General features: G+C 36.6%; 1 protein-coding gene across 1 annotated transcript; it reads left to right on the forward strand.

Annotated features, from left to right (window-relative positions):
- The first annotated feature begins 2,565 nt into the window (after window positions 1-2,565).
- On the forward strand, window positions 2,566-20,364 carry LOC107549073 (formin-like). The gene is made up of 18 exons (XM_016230005.1): window positions 2,566-3,999; window positions 4,068-5,150; window positions 5,324-5,429; window positions 6,489-6,550; window positions 6,646-7,274; window positions 8,839-8,980; window positions 9,675-9,762; window positions 10,316-10,377; window positions 11,492-11,580; window positions 11,786-11,915; window positions 12,118-12,264; window positions 12,406-12,465; window positions 13,434-13,554; window positions 17,317-17,409; window positions 18,248-18,299; window positions 18,399-18,548; window positions 18,744-18,825; window positions 19,599-20,364. The coding sequence occupies exons 1-18, from the start codon at window positions 2,782-2,784 to the stop codon at window positions 19,641-19,643; spliced, it is 4,359 nt and encodes a 1,452-aa protein (XP_016085491.1). The 5' UTR covers window positions 2,566-2,781; the 3' UTR covers window positions 19,644-20,364.
- The last annotated feature ends 59 nt before the right edge of the window (window positions 20,365-20,423 follow it).

The raw sequence follows: 20,423 nt of genomic DNA on the forward strand, positions 1-20,423 counted from the left end.
GTCGCAGGGCGTTACAAATAATGACCGATTTTCTTTTTTTTTCTTTTTTTTTTCTTCAGACGTTTGCAAAATATTACATACATTTAGATTCTTAAAACCCCATCCTCTGGGGGTAAAATAAAATTGTATTTATATTTATATAATATTTATTTATTTATTTAGACATTTATAGGCCTATTTATTTAGACATTTATAGGCATATCTTTTTATCTTCTGGATCTAATATGGTTCTGATGTGTTGAGCCTTCTATATGTCACTAAAATATGTTAAGTGAGCCTGTACAGATATTCCCTGCTCAATGAACAGGGAGCAGAGAGCACTTCGAAGCACATTCGTTCATTTCTAATTATGATTGAAATCAAAATCAGTGACAATCCTTCAGGTAATGTAACATTTCAAAGAAAGAACAAACACAATTTTCTCCCCAAATCTATGACCTTTTAAAATGATGTAACTGTCGGCTGCACAGCACATTCCTGTTCTCTCCTGCATATTCAGTGAAATCTGTTCATCGATTGTTTGTACATTGTTTCCTGCTCTGCAGTGGATCTCAGCTCTCCTACACTTTCACTGAACGCACTGTGACCCTCAGCTGTTTATTTACTGGATAAAAGGTTTATTGATTCTTGGACTTGATATCATGCTGTGAGTGAATCAATTGTGTAGAGATGTTCCATGTATTTGTCTGATTTAATAAGACTTATTTTCACTTGCAGAATGTCCAATTATTGGTATCTGAATTCTTATTTTTACTATATATAAAAATAGTCTTGAAATGAAAGCAAAATGTGCGGCAAGATATACTGAATGAAGACGACACTGTCACTTTACCTCTAAATTGCAGTACACTTCAGTGTCCACTCTGTGGCAGTCTGTGTGTATTCCTGATAGCTTGCTATAAGGAAAACAGTCAATAAGGAAGAAGGTGGCTTTTCAAATATCTATTTTTAAATGTTCACAGATACATTTTCAAATGATGTGCACTGATCTTGTGTCAAACAGCACTGTTGCTATACATATGTATGTCAACTAGCAGTTGTAACTGTCAATAACCTTTGTCTCATTCATCTGGCTAATGCATATTTATTATATTTTGTGATGTAGGGTCCAAATCTAAAGCCACCTGTCTGGTGGGTTATTTTGAGAATATTCAGTCATTAAAATTTGGGTATGAATAATTTAGTTTTTGTTTTTCCACAGAGGAGAGTGAGAACAGGGTGCATGCAGAGGAGAAGTGGCCATGTGAGCACATTGGTAATGTGTCCTTGTGCAACTCTGTGTCCAAAAACCAAGGAAGTGAAGAAGATGAGATCATCAGTACTCCACATGTCTCTCTTGACGGTGACCACACTGTGAGTGTTTGAAAATACTGTCATTATTTATTTGTGACAGACTTGCAGTTAACTATTGTATGTTAATTCATTTATTAGTGTGTGATATCAATGTCACAAAACAGTAGATGCTTTTTACCCATGAATATTGCAAGCCCTGATTTTAAAGAAAACCCACTGTAAGAGTAAATATCAGTTTAAAATGGATATTGTCCTGGCAGAAAATTACCAGTACATTTTGTAATCAAAAAATCAAGTCCTTAAGTGTTTAAGTGTAATCTGAGAGTTTTTAAAAAAAAAATTTTTAAAAATAATTTACTTATATATAATTTATATTTGTATTTTTTAAGATCAGTTTTCTCATGCTTGATGCATTATTCAGAAAAAAATATACAATTATATTTTCAAGTGTCCAGCATAATTAAAATATTTTGTTATCTAAAGGTTTCATTTGAGGTCAATTAAATTGTGTATTTATTATTATTTAATTATGTCTATTTACATTGTTCTTACCTTGTGGATTACTGTAGTGAAGAGACTGTATGAGGACTGGTTTCTACAGTCAAAACAGATGACAAAACAAGGATGTAGGTGGGGTTAACAGGTTAATCGTACTGATTAATGTGACATTATCCAGTGTGAAGTGGACAGAAGGAGATATCCAGCCTTATGGAAGCAGGATAGACTGTCCTGACTGGACAGTTACTCTTACTGGAGCTTTGTGTGCTCTTTTGGGTGTGGTACTGAGGTGCCACTTCTTCCTCATGGGCGACTGAGTGTGTGACCAGAAATCATGTGGCAGAAAATAGGTGGGTGGAGCACCTACTGCCTATATTTGTATTTCATGTGCTGGTGTATGCGCTCTTGTTGCAAACTGTGGATTAAAATCAAGTAAACATTACAAAATCCAAAATGGAAAAGAATGAAGAGGCTAAAAAGAATGTAAAGGCAGGATAAAAGGACCAAGCTGCATGCTGGCACTATTTAGAATGTCGTTGCGGAATGTTTTTTTTTTTCTTTCTTTCCATTTCTTGAGCTCTCCTGTAATGAGAGACTGAGAACAGCATCTCTGCTTTTTAATGGACATTTTCCTGGCGTCCGTAATTCTGGAAACTTCATGTAAGGACAACATATTACACTAGACCTAAACTAAAATTATTTTATTAAAACAGAACAGTATTTCAAAACAGTAAAAGATAATATATGGAACTTATTCATATTCATAATTTGTCAGCACAAGGACCGGAAATTCAGAGTTGGCTAGCCTTGGGAAGGCTAATGGAAAGAACCTAGACTTTTTGTAACGGCAAACATGGACACTTCAGTTTTAACTCCGGAGATTTGAATTTTGACTTTGCTACCTGTTTTATTCACTTGTGGAATATGGTTGTTTGAATACAGACAGACTAAATTTGGTCTTAAAGAGGCAGTAGACTGTACCGGAAGGAAATGGAGAGTAAGCCCAGTAATTCATTTTTGGACAAATTAACAAACTTTTTTACTCACCATGAAAAGCATGAACTCCAAACACAGACTGAGGAGAATCCAAATGTGACTTCTTTTCAGTCTTTGACTGAGAAAGGAGATGCTAATGATCAACAAAAATGTGTTCAAAGGCAGGATGGCATCGATGATCAAGGGGATGATTTTGATATAATTGTTAAGACTTTACAAACAAATGCTGAGAAAGACAGAAAAAGGGACCATGTCGACAGTTCAGAGCATCAGAATGTCAATGAAGCGGATGAAATAGATTTTTCTTCAGAAAAGGAGGAAGTGGACTTGGACCTGAATGTTGACCACCCGAGAGATAATTACAATAAAACATCAGCAGCACGCCAGACTGACCAGGACGTAACAGATGGTCAAGCTGACACAAAGTCTAAATCACTTTACGAGGTCTCAGCCAGTGACAATGCTAACAGACTGGACAAACAACTTGAGAACCCAGCACTCATTACAGTGCATAATAAAGAACCTGATTTCAGAGAAGGATCTTTATACAGGGATGAAGAGTTTGTTTCAAAAAGCAATGATAAGGATATGAGCAAAAACAGACTCAAGCAGGACATATCTGAAAATGAGACCGTTGTTATGGAATCAGGTAATGTCACCAATGAGGAGCTTTTTGGTGTTGTGCAAAATAAGAGAGAAGAAGGCCACATAGAGGAAACCAGCAGCAGCAAAGAAAAAATGAAAATATTCAGAGAGAACACTGAGAAAGAACCATTGAAAGACAGAGTCTGTCAGGATGTCCTCACAGACACTAAAAGTACAAATATTCCCTCTGACAGAAACAATCTGACTGAATTTTTAATAACAGAGTCTTTGAACTCATCCACAAATAACAATGACTTTTCAGTGCAAAGTCAGCAGGACGTATCTGCTGCTGAGAGCAAAATAGAGCGTGATGGAAATCATCAAAACACTGCAGATGTTCAAGAGGTAACCAGAACTGGTGCAAATGAACAAACTCTGATTAACGACCACCAGACATCCACAAACATGGATATTCAGACCACATTAACACATTGTGAAGTTAAAAAGGTTCTTTCTTCAAACTCACCTGCGAACACCAGAACTGTAGTCATCACCCTAACACGTGTTGAAGATCTTTCTGCAGGATTATGTGTAGATACTGAAAAGATCCAGTCGAGAGATGAGACTGTTGGTGAAGCTACATTCAATAGAAGCAGTGCAGAATCAGACAGCAAGTTTCTGCAGATGTTCCAGAGGTAACCAGAACTGGTGCAAATGAACAAACTCTGATTAACGACCACCAGACATCCACAAACATGGATATTCAGACCACATTAACACATTGTGAAGTTAAAAAGGTTCTTTCTTCAAACTCACCTGCGAACACCAGAACTGTAGTCATCACCCTTACACGTGTTGAAGATCTTTCTGCAGGATTATGTGTAGATACTGAAAAGATCCAGTTGAGAGATGAGACTGTTGGTGAAGCTACATTCAATAGAAGCAGTGCAGAATCAGACAGCAAGTTTGTGGAGGTCCATCCACCTGCCACAAGCCAGAACAACCAAATGAAACATTCTGAGACTGGAGGTGAGATTTCAGAAGATTCTGGCCTCTGTGACACTGAAGAACACAGTTCAACTGAGCTAGATAAATCAGAACCAGAACCTGTGACCATACAGCTAGAGGAACAGGTGATAAAAGTGCATACAGAAGAAGAAATGAATAAAGAGAATGAAGAAGAAATAATACAAGAAGAGACTGTGTTAGATACAGATTCATCTTTCACTGAGAAGACCACAACTGACCAAACCCCCAAAGCAGTAAAAGAGAAACCCCTCCAACTGTCGTCCCTCTTCACCGGGCTGCTCAGCCCCAAGAAAGAAGCCCTTGAGGAAAAAGACACTCCAGAGCAACCCCAAAGCCCTGCCAAAAAAGGACTTTTTACCGATCAGTCTAACAAGAAAGAAGTCAAGGGAGACTTCCTAGAACAGCTTACCCAATTCCTCAGCAAGGGGGAAGGGAAGAGAAAGCAAGAGAGCATGACAAGCCCCCCACTGTCTCCAATCAGTCAGGAACCTGCAGAAAAGCCAGAGACAACTGTAGAGGAGCCGGCCGTTCTCCAGTCTGAGGAAACAAACAAATCTACAAATGCAGAGACGGCCTTAGGGGCATTGAAGGCTTTCTTCGCAGTTAAATCTGCCAAAAAGGACACTTCAAATCGCATGGACCTGGACACTGTAAAGAGGAAGATCAACAGGGACAAAGACGTCCTCAAAGCCTTCTTTGATAGAACCTCAAGCAAGTCTCCAGACAACAAAGAAACTACTGATTCCAAAGTATGAAGTGAACAGATGATTGCATTTGATGGTAGCATCTCAGTATCAATACACGTGAAAAGCCTTGTTTTATGTGCACCAATGAAGTGTAATCATTTTAGTTATTTTATTTTAATAGGCTCTTTATTTCAACATATTTAAATGGTACAATGCACATTAATTGTGTCTTATAGGCTGAAGTGAGTGAGGAGCACACTCCTAAGCGACTTCAGACTGTTTGGCCTCCAACAAAACCCAAAGACGAAGAGGAAAAGATTGGTCTAAAATACACTGAAGCAGGTAAGGGCTTATTGTATAATCAGAAACAACAGCAGTAAGTGTAAATGTTTGCTCTGATTCCAATATTTGCCTTAGTATCTAATGACACAACACTGTCCAAACAAATTCCAATACACCTCCACCCCAAATGTGTTCCTAGGGCTGTTCTACTGATGAAATGACTCAATGTCACACTATTTCTTATTTGTAAGTCTAAATGTTTTCTCAGTAATGCAGTCACTAGTCTTATGCCAAATGTGTGCATTCAATACTATATAGTTTTATAATAACCCTCATTGAGCATCAGTTCCATTGCCCATATTGCAGTGTCTTATAGATTTAAAGGGTGTGCAGTCCACAGCCACACCTAAAAAGCACACAGTCAGAATGGTGTTGTCATATATCTTGGTATGATTATACTTGAGGAAATTAGTTCTCTTACATAAAACAGTTTTCCCATGGTTCTCTAGACAAGGCAGTGATCATCCATTTATAACAGTCCCACCACTGCCATCTATTGGAAATTCTTACATCTGCAACATTTATTGGATATCTAATTCTTAATCCCATTTATGATAGAGTAAGATATTTTTTCAGCAAGGATGCATTAAATTGATTACAAAATAAGCAAGTAATACATATAATGTTACAAAAGATTTATATTTCAAAAAATGCTCCATAAACATAATTAAGCAGCACTGTTTTCAATATTTTGTATTTATGGCACTGGAGACTGGAGTAGTGGCTGCTGAATATTCAGCTTTGCCATCTCAGAAATTAATTACATTTTAAAATATATTAAAATAGAAAACATTTTTTATTGTAAACAATAATTCACAATGTTGCTGTTTTACTGTATTTTTGATCAAATAAATGCAGCCTTAATGAACATAAGAGGTGTCTTTGAAAAATGTTTATAAATCTTACCATACCCAAATTTTTGAATGGTATAGTGTATACATTCTTATTATTCTATATATTTACATATATTATGTGGTAGAGCTTTGATTTATCGAGTTTCTAGAACTATTCAATGGGTTTTGAGATACATTTAGTCATGCCTTTGTTTTATATTCTCAGAGCATCAGGCAGCTCTTCTGCAGCTAAAAAGGGAATGTAATGAAGAGGTGGAGAAGTTACAGGTGAGAAGCTCAAAATGTTTTTTTTGTTTTTTTATCAGTTCATGCATCTCTGGGGAATTTTTTTTTTATGTTGATGTTTGGACTTTTTAATGCAGGCTGACTTCAAACGTGAGCTCTTCCAGTTACAAAAGAAGAATGAAGAGGATCTGTCCAGATTAGGGACAACCATCGCCAGCTTACAAAGAGAAAGAGACAGAAATCACAGAGATGCTGCTGTGTCCACTGAAGACAACATCGAGCCATGGTCCTTCCGCTCTGTATGTATTCAGACAGAAAGAGAGACAGTCAACAAGCCTGAGGAGGCCAAGGAAACCCAGAGCAGGGGTTTTGACCCCCTGCCTAAAAATGCTGACCTCAACTCAACAAAAAACTTTACTGGCAAACTAAAGTTACAGATGGATAACAACAATACTCCACCCCCTCCTCCTCCTCCTCCTCCTCCTCCTCCTCCTCCAACAGGCCCTTGTACTCCTAATGTACCTCCACTTCCTGCTCAGCCACTAGAGAGGCCAGGAAGTGTGCCTCCTCCACCACCTCCACCAATGACAGGAAGTGGTGTGCCACCACCTGTCTTCCACTCTGCCCCCCCTCCTCCTCCCCCTCCTCCTGGAGTTGGTATCTTCTCCAGTAAAGCGGCAGACTATCCTACTCGCAAGCCGTCAATGGAACCGGTCTGTCCAATGAAACCGCTGTACTGGACACGGATACAGATTCAAGATAACAGGTATCCCTTATCCCCTTACCTCATATTTTAATTGGCGCAGGTCAATAACATAGCAGTCCGTTTTTTGTTTGTTTGTTTTTTGCCTAATTGTCTTGATATAATGAAAAAACCTTACTAAAAGAATGAGTTCATTTTACGTTTTGTTAAAAAAAGTGAATAATATTTTAACAAATCTACTTGACTGCTAAGGCATGGTGCGATCAACATGCAGAAGCATAAAAAAAAACATAAAACTGGAAATTGTATGTTCAAGAAGCCCCCTCATGACTGCGTGTCAAGATCAAAAATCTCTGAAAATATCAGATACATTTTTAAAGTAGATTTTTAAAAGAATTTTTACACTTGTATGTCATTGACCCAAACACAAATATGTCAATTGTATTACTATATACTGAATACAGGTAAAAAGAGACACTTCTGATCATCCATCATCATTCACTCGCATTGTTTTAAGATATCATGACAAAGTGCTTAGCCACTGTCACAATCTGTAATCATTTAGTATCATTAATACAGTATTATAGTTTTTTTTAATTGATTTAGCTTTTATTTTTACATTTTTAGTTTTCATTTTATTTTTAGAATTTTTCACATTTGCTTTTAGTTTTTTTATATATATTTTATATAGCTTTATATAGCTAAATATTTTTTATATAGCTTCAGTTTTCTTTTATTTCAGTTTTAGTTTTAGTAATTTTTATACTTAAATGTAAAGTTATTTTATTTCAGTTAGTTGCCAAAAAAACATCAAATTTTTTTTACGTCTCAAAAGTTTTTCATGTAATATTTATATTTGACTTGACACATTTTTAAGAGTTTTAGTTAACAATAACAACACTGGCCATGCTTTTAAATAGCTCTTAACTGCTCTAAACTAAAAAAATAAAACCTTAAAAAAACACCATCCCACTCTACCTGTATTCCATATAAACATTTCCATTGTTCACCACTCATAACATTCCTCAACCACACAATGTATGTCCACAAGTGACGCTGACATTTTCAACTCTCCCTCGTCAGACCTCATGGGATGCTTAAGACAGACCACTGCAGACATTTGTCTGCTTGAGGGGCCAGCCACAGGCCGAGCGGCAGTCTTTCCAGGACCTCTAGTGGCGGTGTGGATTTCTGTGGGATTCAGCTCCCCGGCCACCTCTGTGCTGTTGCAATGTTATTTGACTCCTCATGAAAGCTTTCTGCTCTCTCCGTGAGCATTTTGTCAAGCCAAAGCCGAACCCAGTCAAGCTTAGCTATGCGCCGTCGTCCTGGCTCCTTAATTATTTTTATGGGAGAGAACATTTAGCAAATCAGATTACTCACATTGAGCCCCTGTTGATTTTACTTTTCCTGCTTGTAGGCATGCTTACCCAGAAACAGTAAATAACTCATTAACTTGGGTTTTTACAGATGCCAGTATTAGGAAATGCTTTGGTCGTGGCCTGTTCTGTGACTTTGAAGTGTGAAGATTCAATCTCGATAAGCCTTAATGTGAGCAAAACTGTTGAAAACGTCAAATATTGGAAAAACATAAAATCTCTCGTCATCTGTTTCTGTCTTTTCTAAGGAACAATATGCTATGGAGTTCCCTGGACGAGCCAGAGATAATAAACACCAATGAGTTTGCGGAACTGTTTGCTAAAGCCACGTCGCCCACCAAAAGAAAGCCCCTATCTGAAGCCTATGAGAAGAAAACCAAAGCCAGGAAGGTACCACTCTTGCCTGAAGATGAGAAAAATGATATGACATAGAGAGGGTCCATCCCATATTTATATAGCAAATGCGAGCATGTTGGTTTGATTGAACTAATTAAAAAAATGCACATGCACTTTAAATCGCTTTGGATAAAAGTGTCTGCCCAAATGCATAAATGTAATTCATTGCTCAAAGTGCATATTTGATAAGTGTCCACTAGGTGGAGCAGTTTTCAACACTTCCGAATTATATATATTACTGGAACACTAGCAGAAATTATGCATTCATGCATTCACCTCTGATAAGTACGTTTCTATAAACAGAAACATAATTTATCAGGTGCTGTCACTTGATAGAATCTGCCGTTTTTGATATAAATGCTTATGTGTAATATCAGGATCCCACAAATGCCTTTGAAATTGATATAATTATATAGGAAATGGGAATAATTTGAAATAAATGAACCTGTTTATGAAATGTGATCATGCCATTGTTACCTTTGGCAGGCGGATTTATAATGGAAGTTTGGAATTTCCCAAAGGTTATTTTGTTATTCATTCATTCCACTTTTGCATAATACAAGCATGAGTCTTTGCGACCTTGTATTCATATGGTAGAGTAAGCAGAATGCACTTAACTTATGATCTAAGTCATTTAGAAGTAAATGCTATTCTGTGGTGGGGTTTGTCTTGTGAACGTGGATTTTAGGTCATTAAATTACTGGATGGCAAGCGCTCTCAGGCCGTGGGCATCCTAATCTCAAGTCTCCATCTGGAGATGAAGGACATCCAGCAAGGTAAATCACACTGTATATATGCTGAGAAATACTGGACCACCAGCTCAGCAAAGTTATTCTATCCAGACTCATTTTTCCTCCACTAATAATAAACAGACATGTTAAAATGATACATATTTGTGTGGCCTGGATGGCGAAAGGCAAGCTAAGACATGATGTTGAAATGATTCTGTATATAGAGACATATCTTGCAACAATGTGATTGGCTCCAGCTCTTATTAGGAATAAATTGACTGTATGTTTGTTAAATAAACTTGTCTTGTGGTTTACCGCTAGAAATACTCTTTGGGTTCTCCACATTATGGTGTGTACATCAGTCCTATATTTTTCCCATTGAAAATCTTGAAGTCATCACAGTTTGGCTTAACAGAGTCAGACAGGCAGATGTTTATGATGACTTTAGTCAATTGAACAGTGAATTCCTTCAGGGGAAAAAAAGCTCTCAAATACATATTTAGCCACTTTTACATTCACTTATCACATCCATGACACACACGTGTCCAATAACTAATCAGTCTTCTTGTCTAGAGACTAATACTTCTTCCCTACACAGCTGTTTTGACTCTGGACAATTCTGTGGTTGACTTGGATGCTATTGAAGCCATGTATGAAAATGTAAGTATACTGCCACACTGGAAATTTACTTATGTACAGGCCCACACTGAATCCCAGCCTCCAAAACAGTAGTTTTGCACAAAATTTGAACATCCATCATTCACAAAGTCCTACATATCCTGCACCCCTTGCATGTTTTCTCTTTTGTGTTGTTGAAAATAGCAAAAATGGAGGTTACAGTGAAAGTGATTAAGGCCAATGTTTGGAAGATCTAAAAGCAGAAATGTGGAGATTATTATTTTATATGAAGCACATTAATTATTCTAATGTATTTGTACTGTGATATTAGGGTTTATGATGTATTTTCATCAGTTGTATAGAATTTTAAACAGAAAGGTCACTATAAAGTTTTTCCATCTTAAAATCATGGTAACGTGGCTATACTGTTGAAAGAGTGAATATTTGAATGTTTACGGATTGACCCCATTCACTTCCATTGGTAATGTCGCACTGTCACCCAGATTTCTGCTGGGTTAAAAAAAGGAGCTAAAAGGCTGAGATTAAATTTAGCTTAACTTGTAGGATATTCCTTCAAATATTTCCGATAATTAACATTTTTACTGTATTTAAGCATTTTACTGTATTTAAATTAGTGCTGTCAAACGATTAATCGCGATTAATCGCATCCAAAATAAAAGTTTTTTTTTACATAATATATGTGTGTGTACTGTGTATATTTATTATGTATATATAAATACAAACACATAGAGTATATATATTTTAAAAATATTTACATGTATATACATTTATATTCTTATATTTTATATTATGCATAAATATATTTAATATATAAACACAACATATTTTTCTTAAATATATACATGCATGTGTTTGTATTTATATATACATAATAAATATACACATACACACACATATATTATGTAAACAAAAACTTTTATTTTGGATGCGATTAATCACGATTAATCGTTTGACAGCCCTAATTTAAATCCATTCAACTCACATTTCTCAACAAAATCACTCCAGACAATTCACATAAATACTAGTTCCAGTTCCAACATAACTAAGTAATTGATAGTTCCTGTGTGGTTTCATAAGTTTATGTGTGTATCATTGGTCAGTTGTCTTATGAATGCGTCTGTTCTGTTTCTCCCAGAGAGCTCAGCCCGAGGAGTTAGAGAAGATTAAGAAACACTATGAAACCTCAGACAAGGAGCAGGTCAAACTACTGGACAAGCCTGAACAGTGAGATATTCCAGAAACACACCAGATAACTCACTTTTTCCTGCAACTAGCAAACTAGTGATACGTCAATTGTCACTTACAAGGGCACTTTTTTGCAATGTATACTTCTCTAAGGTTCCTTCATTTGAGGACAGACGAAGACAGAGTAGTGTTTTCAACACTACGCACTTTAGGTTGACAGATGTTCATTGCTTTTCCTTGACAGGTTCCTGTTTGAACTCTCCCAGATCCCTGAGTTCTCCAGTCGAGTTCACTGTTTAATTTTTCAGTCGAAGTTTACTGACGCTGTTGCCTCCATACAGCGCAAGACCGAGATTATTCTTCACGTCTGCAAGGTACAAAGGCACTTTTCAAAGAGGTCAGACCTCAGATACTATCAAACATTTGATAAAGTATCAATGCTGGCATTCTTAACAGTCAAAAACAGCCCTTCAGACAGCTTCCGTTTATTCAAGTGAGGTCTAAGTGCTTGCTTTGTCTCCTACATCTCCATTATGAAGAGTGATAAATTCATAAATAAATGGTGATGTGTTTTAGTATCTGTTGGAGAAAGACAGTGTGAAGGAGGTGATAGGACTGGTGCTTGCTCTGGGAAACTACATGAATGGAGGCAGCAGAGCTCGAGGACAGGCTGACGGCTTCGGGCTTGAGATTCTTCCTAAGCTTAAAGACGTCAAGAGCAGGGTAACCTTTTTCTCCATTTCATGAGCCCGTGTTTGACACTGTGAAAGCACACAAACACACTGAGGTGTTTGATAGAGCCTTGTTTTTTCTGTTTGTACGAGGTGATGTATGCTTTTGACATAATTCTTTATAAATCTGCAGGAAAATCCCATTAGTCTGTTGGACTACATTGTTTCCTACTATCTGCGTCACCTTGATCAGGTAAACCATGAACGTGTAATTCTTCACATGCAATGATATATTTTGCACAGTACAGATCTGCACACTTCTTCTGGTCACATTATTTTCAGGGTCAATGACTCATTTTTCTGTTAATTAATTTCTGTTAATTTATTCAGTGATACGTGAAAAATGCAATTTATACAATGACTGGAATATACTAAAATGCAATGTTTTTCATTTCTAAATTAAAAATAATTTAGATTGAAACAACTGTCAGGGTGCTCTCATAATGATATCAAAATGAAGAAAAAATGTTTATTTTATTTTATTAAATTTATTTTTTTCTTAAAAATGGTATTAAAGGTTTTTAAAACCTACATGAATAAAAAATAAATTACACTACTGTTCAAAACTTTGGAATAAATATGATTTTTTTTTTTTAATTTTGGTGGAGGGGGGACGTTTTATACGATAAATGACACATTAGATTTATCAATTTATAATGTTAAAAAATATTTCTATTTAAAATAAATGCTGTTCTTTTGAACTTTCTATTCATCAAAGAATCCTGGAAAAAATATATATAATTCCACAATATTCCACAAAAAATGTTAAGCAGCACAACTTTTCAACTTTGATAATAATAAGAAACGTTTCTTGATCTCAATCAAGTCAGCATATTAGAATGATTTCTGAAGGATCATGTGACACTGAAGACTGGAGTAATGATGCTGAAAAATCAGCTTTACCATCACAAGAACAAATTACATTTTAAAGTATATGAAAATAAAAACAGTTATTTGAAGTTATAATAATGTTTCACAATATTACCCTTTTTATTGCATTTTTGATCAAATAAATCCAGCCTTGGTGAGCATAAAATACTTCTTTTAGAAATGTTTTTTGAATGCTGGGGTAAAAACTTGACACATTTTAATATAGATTTGTAAGTCTTGTCTTTATCATGGACACCTAAATATGTCACTGACCCTTAAATCTCTCTTCAGAACGCTGGGACAGAAAAGAGCATCTTTCCTTTGCCCGAACCTCAAGATGTTTTCCTGTCCTCTCAAGTGAAGTTTGATGACCTCTCAAAGGATCTCAGGAAGCTGAACAGAGACCTGACAGGTAAGAATTAGCAAAAACACTTTTAGCATGCCACTGATTTACTCTAGCATCAAAAGAAGCAAGATTACATGGGTTTGAGTGGATGGATGGCTACAATCCTGCAACATGGCTCCAGCTGAATCCTGAGGACTTTACAGCATCTGTTAGCAACAACTCATTATTAAACCACATTAGATCAGGTGGAATATACAGACATGTTTGCGTATGTACATGTCTGTGGAGACAAAGTGGAGTCTGTGTGGTTTTGCCCTGGCGCCTTTTAGATATGACTTTAATCCCGCCCATCAGATGCTTTTGGCATTGTGTGATTCTTTAGCTCCGTCGGAGGGGCCAAAGGCTACAGTGCTTTGGCGCTTATGTAATCTGAGAGAAGAGCAGCTTATCGCTGGCGGGATGGGCTTAATCTGCACAGAGATGCACTGCCGTTCTCGTGCTACACTGTATCAGTCCGAGTTCAGTGTGGCCCTGCAGATGTGTGTCAGAGATTCTTTTCTTTACCTCTTAACAAGCTTTTCTTATCGGGCGACGGAGAGACTGCCAAATCTGGCCCATCGCGCTCTCCCTTTTTTTCCCCTGCTGTTTGAACTCCCCTCATGACTGCGAGAGAATCGTGTCTTTGTTTTTTTGTTTTTGTGCTGTGTTTGTTTGATTTTTGGTGTCTTGTGTGCATTACTTACGGCCCCACTGAGGTTTTGGCTGCTCAAGGTGACCGCATTTGTCTGCGATGCTATGTTGCGGAGCAAGAAAGTGCTGCACTAATCAAATTAGTCACTGTGTGCCTACACAAAAAGGGAATGTCCCTGTGATTTTATTTTCCAGAGACAATTATGACAACATTGTGAAGCACATCTAATGCTCTCAGTCTCCACAGCTGATTCATCTGGTTTGCGTTTGAGACATCTTTTTGATCTCTTTGTGATTGTGGTTTGGCTCGCTGCGGTGCACAGTTGAGAAAACGTGAATGTAGCTGTGAGCCGCCTTGGCGGAAACTACAGTACATATATGAGAACCTAATCAAGCTAGACTTTAATGAATCGATATTTCTCGTAGAAATGCTGTGGGAAAGACACTCGACTTCTTCGTCATTGCCAGCCGTGTTCACAGTTTACACAAATGCTTAATGAAAACAGTAGTGTGTGTAGCCTTATCTGGAGTGAGATGCAGATGGAGCGTGTCCAACAGTCCTGGCTTCCCATCAGGTTGTATTATGACTGGGGCAGGAGACTGGCTCCTCTGATCCTCTGATTGGATGGTGAACAAAGGTCCACGGGTGGCACAATGACTATCTGAGGATGCAATCAGAGGTGCATCAAAACAGATCTTACCCAGAGAAAAAGACATTTGATAACCTCTGACTCTGCCACAGGTGGAGCTTTAGCTCTATTGTGTTTTCTTGTTCATTGGTTAGAGGCAGTAGGTTAGTAACAAGTGCAAACAAAAAGGGTTTAAAGGGGTAGTTTACTCAAAAAAAATGTAATTCATGACATTTCAAACCTGTATGACATTCTTTCTTCCATGGAGCACAAAAGAAGAGTGTTTTGTTTTGTTAATTCAGTGAAAATCACTGGGGTCCAGTCTTGTTTTGGACCTCGCTGACTTTAATTGTAGATGCGAAATAAGTTTTAACATCAAAGTAAGAAAGTCATACAAGTTTGGAATGATGTGAGGGCGAACAAATGATGACTGTATTATCATTTGTTTATAGCACAAGAAAAATAAGGCAATTACTCTACTTAGCTCGTCACAATTAGGCTGATATGTCAAGATATATACAGTGCAATATCAACATACCTACAGTAGAATGCTGTCGCTCAACTTGTTTTCAGACTTCAGATATTCCCTCATGTTACACATTTTCACATTAACCGCTCATAATCAAAATCAGTTTACTGTAATCATTGTTTTTACAGATGTGATCGGCATAATTCACCGCAGTGATGTTGTAATTAGGCACTAACAGACTTTGCTTTATCAGCAGAAAACGCTTTCATTCCATCTGCAAGTAATCAGCGATGTGCTAATAGCTTTGACCACAGTAGCTGTGATTTTAAATGGCTTGATAAAGCCAACTTAAGCTGAGGTTGTGAATGATTGTTGATTCCTGGTTAAAGAAAAAATGCAATCGTCACCCACCTAGAATATGGCAATAGTGACATACATGGTTTTAGTAAAAATTGTATTGGTTTCACCAATAATATATTTTGAAATACAAGGCTACATTTATTTGATCAAAAATCTAGTAAAAACATATTAAAAACAATATATTCATTTTGAAATATTATAACAAGTGCAAACAAAAAGGGTTTAAAGGGGTAGTTTACTCAAAAAAAATTTAATTCATGACATTTCAAACCATGGAGCACAAAAGAAGAGTGTTTTGTTTTGTTAATTCAGTGAAAATCACTGGGGTCCAGTCTTGTTTTGGACCTCGCTGACTTTAATTGTAGATGCGAAATAAGTTTTAACATCAAAGTAAGAAAGTCATACAAGTTTGGAATGATGTGAGGGCGAACAAATGATGACTGTATTATCATTTGTTTATAGCACAAGAAAAATAAGGCAATTACTCTACTTAGCTCGTCACAATTAGGCTGATATGTCAAGATATATACAGTGCAATATCAACATACCTACAGTAGAATGCTGTCGCTCAACTTGTTTTCAGACTTCAGATATTCCCTCATGTTACACATTTTCACATTAACCGCTCATAATCAAAATCAGTTTACTGTAATCATTGTTTTTACAGATGTGATCGGCATAATTCACCGCAGTGATGTTGTAATTAGGCACTAACAGACTTTGCTTTATCAGCAGAAAACGCTTTCATTCCATCTGCAAGTAATCAGCGATGTGCTAATAGCTTTGACCACAGTAGCTGTGATTTTAAATGGCTTGATAAAGCCAACTTAAGCTGAGGTTGTGAATGATTGTTGATTCCTGGTTAAAGAAAAAATGCAATCGTCACCCACCTAGAATATGGCAATACATGGTTTTAGTCAAAATTGTATTGGTTTCACCAATAATATATTTTGAAATACAAGGCTACATTTATTTGATCAAAAATCTAGTAAAAACATATTAAAAACAATATATTCATTTTGAAATATTACATTTTAAAGTAACTTTTCTATTATATAGTAATATATTTATACAACTACTATACTGTATTCATGTGATGGCAAATCTGAATTTTCAGCATCTATTACTCCAGTCTTCAATGTCACATGGTCCTTCAGAAATCTTTACTGTGAGTTTTGATCAATTTAATGCGTCCTTGCTGAGTAAATGTATTGATTTCTTTCAAAAGAAACCATTAATGCCTAAATAACAAATTTTTATGATTTGTAAAATAAAATATTGGTTACATTTTAGCATATAAGCAGTTTAGTGTTGTGATTAGAAAGAATTTCACTGTATTTGCAGTTTGCTTTTACTTGGCATTTGAAGTGTCCTATACCAGATGTCTAAAACATTGCCAGGTAACTGCCATTAATGTAATATAAATGCACACTTTATTTTAAATCACCTTAGTGAGAAGGCATCTGCAAAGAACATAATCTTCTAGCTTCATTGTGGCATTTATACTTCAAAATCAGGGTTATTGGAATAAAAAGTAAGCACTCATGGTGGTCTAACAGAAAAAAATCGGACTGTTTATTTTTGGCTAAAAAACGTTGTTTTACAATGAATGACTTCTTCAAATTGGATCTGGTCAGGGACTTTACTCTAACCCAATGTTATTGTTTTTGTCTCGTACAGTTTGTGAAAAGGATGTCTTAACTGTGTGTACCAACTCATCTCATGAGCACGTACATCCCTTCAAGGAGAAAATGGACTTTTTCATTGGCAACGGTAAGCTATGCTAAGATGCGTGCGATTAGCCCACGTTTCCTTTTAGAAGAGGATCTGTATTCGAAGTTTTTAAGCCTTCTATTTATGTGCTCTGTCACATCAGCCAATCCCTCTCGTCTACCTTGTTCAGATATGAAGTCTCGTTGATCTCTGAGACGACCTGCCTCTCTAGATGATTGATGGAGAGGAGAACAAAAGTTTGCTTAGATTGTATACAGGATTGTTTTGCAGATCATAGAGGCAAGACATAAACTTGTCGTCATTTACTACAGTTCAGCTAGACGAGACAACGCTAGCTGTTAGTGAACCAGACAAATATTTATTCTGTTTGTAGTTTATGTATGTATTTATATACATGTTTATGTTATGTACATAGCAGCAAAGCTTTTCCTTTCCTCACATTATTCCTACTATAATTATTTGATTGTCTCCGCTACACAGATAAGACGGCACACATCCTGCAGTCATGAAGAATATCTGCCATGTGCTCTTTTGGGGGACCTGATAAGTGTCTGTAACTCCGTACCTGTACGAGATAGCTGGTCAGGTTCAGAAGACAGACGCAGAGATAGAAATCAGGGAGACTTTGGCAATGAAGGAGACTTCTTAGTAAAGGAGTTTCAACATTGTCTTTGAGGCCCTTGTAGAAAGGCTATGAATGATATGACAATATTGCTGTTAGTATTATAACTGACAGAGTGGTGCATTATCGCTGTTAAAGAGGACAGATGAAGACCCTGAAGTAATAGAAGAGATATTGGCACTTAATATTGACTGTGGTGCTGATTATGATATAATCAAAATTCAAAATTGTTGATATAAACTTTTCATTTTACAGCACAAAAAGAGCTAATTACTGTGGAACATCAAGTGATATCGGCACATAAAAGGTAGCACATCACTCTTGTTCAAAATATTACAAAAAGTGCAAACTTTGTAAACATTTTTGGCATTATCTCCAGCTTTGCCTCATGACTTTCCTTTCTCAGCTTCTGTGACCTAGTGGAGTACTTTGGACTGAAGCCACGTTCTGGAGAGCCAGAGATTTTGCCTGGCCATGTTTTCACACTTTGGTTTGAATTCTGCAGTGATTTCAAGATCAGGTGGAAGAGAGAGAACAAGGTCATATCCAAACAGAGGTGAGAAGTTAACAGCATCTTGAGCATCTAGCATCGTATATAACAGCTCTGACCAAACCACACAGTGTGATAACCTAGGTAATGATGACTTCTTCACTGGCGGTTGTTGTTTTGAGTGATTTTCAGCATTAAAACTGGCTGGAATTGAAACTTTGTGGTTAAGTAAAATACAATCTCTGCTCTTTTTGATTTCAGAATCAAAGAGGCCCAACAGTCAGTGCGCAACATGACAGCAGAGAAAAAGATTGAGACCAGAAGGGCACATGCGAATGGACTGGTAAGAGTCTGCTGAGGTGTGGGTGGCAGATAGATAAGCGGTTCAAACACTAGTAACTATTGTACTTTCAAGAATCAGGTTTTTAATCCAGACACTTCTTAAAGGAATAGTTCACCCAAAAATGAAATTTTGCTGAACATTTACTCACCCTCAGGCCATCCAAGATGTAGATGAGTTTCTTCATCAGAACAGATTTGGAGAAATTTAGCATTACATCACTTGCTCAACAATGGATCCTCTGCAGTTAATGGGTGCCGTCAGAATGAGAGTCCAAACAGCTGATAAAAGCATCACAATAATCCACATGACTCCAGTCCATCAGTAAATGTCCTGTGAAGTGAAAAGCTGCGTGTTTGTAAGAAACGAATCCATCATTTCAGCTTTTAACTTTAAACTGTCGCCATAATCCATAAAGTTGAACGTTTCAAATTAAAAGGGCTTAACCATTTATTTGTTTTATACAAAAACAGCTTTTCATGTCACAAGACATTTATTGATGGACTAGTCATGTGGATTTTTGTGATGTTTTTATCAGCTGTTTAGACTCTCATTCTGTCAGCACCCATTCACTGCAGAGGATCCATCGGTGAGCAAGATGTAATTATAAAGTTCTCCAAATCTGTAGAAACAAACTAATGTACAACTCAAATGGCCTGAGGGTGAGTAAAGTTTTAGCCAATTTTTTATTTTGGGGTGAACTATTCCTTTATACTACATAATGCATGCACAGCTAAATGGGACTTCATAATGATGCATATTTCTGCGTATTTCAGAAAGAGAGACTGCGTCTGAAAGAAGCAAGTCTGACCACCAGCTAACCCCATCTGCCATTACCAAAGAGGACCAGATACGTTTATGTTTAAGACCCAGGCACTTGCATTTTGGCAGGGTCAGAATAAGGTGCACCTGCTTGTGTGACACTTTTCCTCAAGACTGCAAATTTAGAAGATGACAACCTGTCTGTCAGTGTAGTGGATCCCATTCCTGTGTATAACCCAACAACCAATGGCTCACCAAAAATTCCTTTGACCATGTTTCAGATATGAATGAATGCTGCTCAAAATGAGAAATATTTAAGAAATGTTTATATACAAGTTAGCTCGATCTGTTCTGGGATTTTCACCAGTCTAAACAATTAAGGGTTGAAAAAGCAGTCTCAACATTCGACTTGTAAAAGGCAGTAACTTTATTTTGTATATTGAGTAACAAAGTTTAGTCACTTTTTATGCTCATATTAAATCATTACAGAATATTAAAAAAACAAAGATAGTGTACATGTGAAATATTAATATTAAACTACCCTATCAGTTTTATTTGGATGAACATCACACATTTTTATTGATGACAGTTATGTTGCTTCATCACATTTTATTGCCATTTAATCACAGTAATATTGTTCCTTTTTTAATAAACTCAACACTGTAAAAAGTATTCATTAATATAAAAACATTTAACTTGTTTTCTGTAATGTTTGTTCACCTAGATTTTCTTTATCAAGTGATTAAAAAGGCAGAAACTTGGCACCACATTCTTTTTACATTGCAGTATGGTATAAAGACCAGGGGGAAAAATTATGGATTGCATTTGGGGGGGGGGGG

This window comes from Sinocyclocheilus grahami, unplaced genomic scaffold (assembly GCF_001515645.1).
Source record: "Sinocyclocheilus grahami isolate Dianchi unplaced genomic scaffold, SAMN03320097.WGS_v1.1 scaffold362.1, whole genome shotgun sequence".
Taxonomy (NCBI): Eukaryota; Metazoa; Chordata; class Actinopteri; order Cypriniformes; family Cyprinidae; genus Sinocyclocheilus; species Sinocyclocheilus grahami.

What these genes read in the sequence shown, in the direction of transcription:
- LOC107549073 (XM_016230005.1), top strand. Translation starts at nt 2,782, where the DNA reads ATGGAGAGTAAGCCCAGTAATTCATTTTTGGACAAATTAACAAACTTT. An exon ending in CTACTGGACAAGCCTGAACA is followed by an intron (nt 11,581 to 11,785) that starts GTGAGATATTCC and finishes TTTCCTTGACAG; the next exon opens with GTTCCTGTTTGAACTCTCCC. An exon ending in ATCTGCGTCACCTTGATCAG is followed by an intron (nt 12,466 to 13,433) that starts GTAAACCATGAA and finishes ATCTCTCTTCAG; the next exon opens with AACGCTGGGACAGAAAAGAG.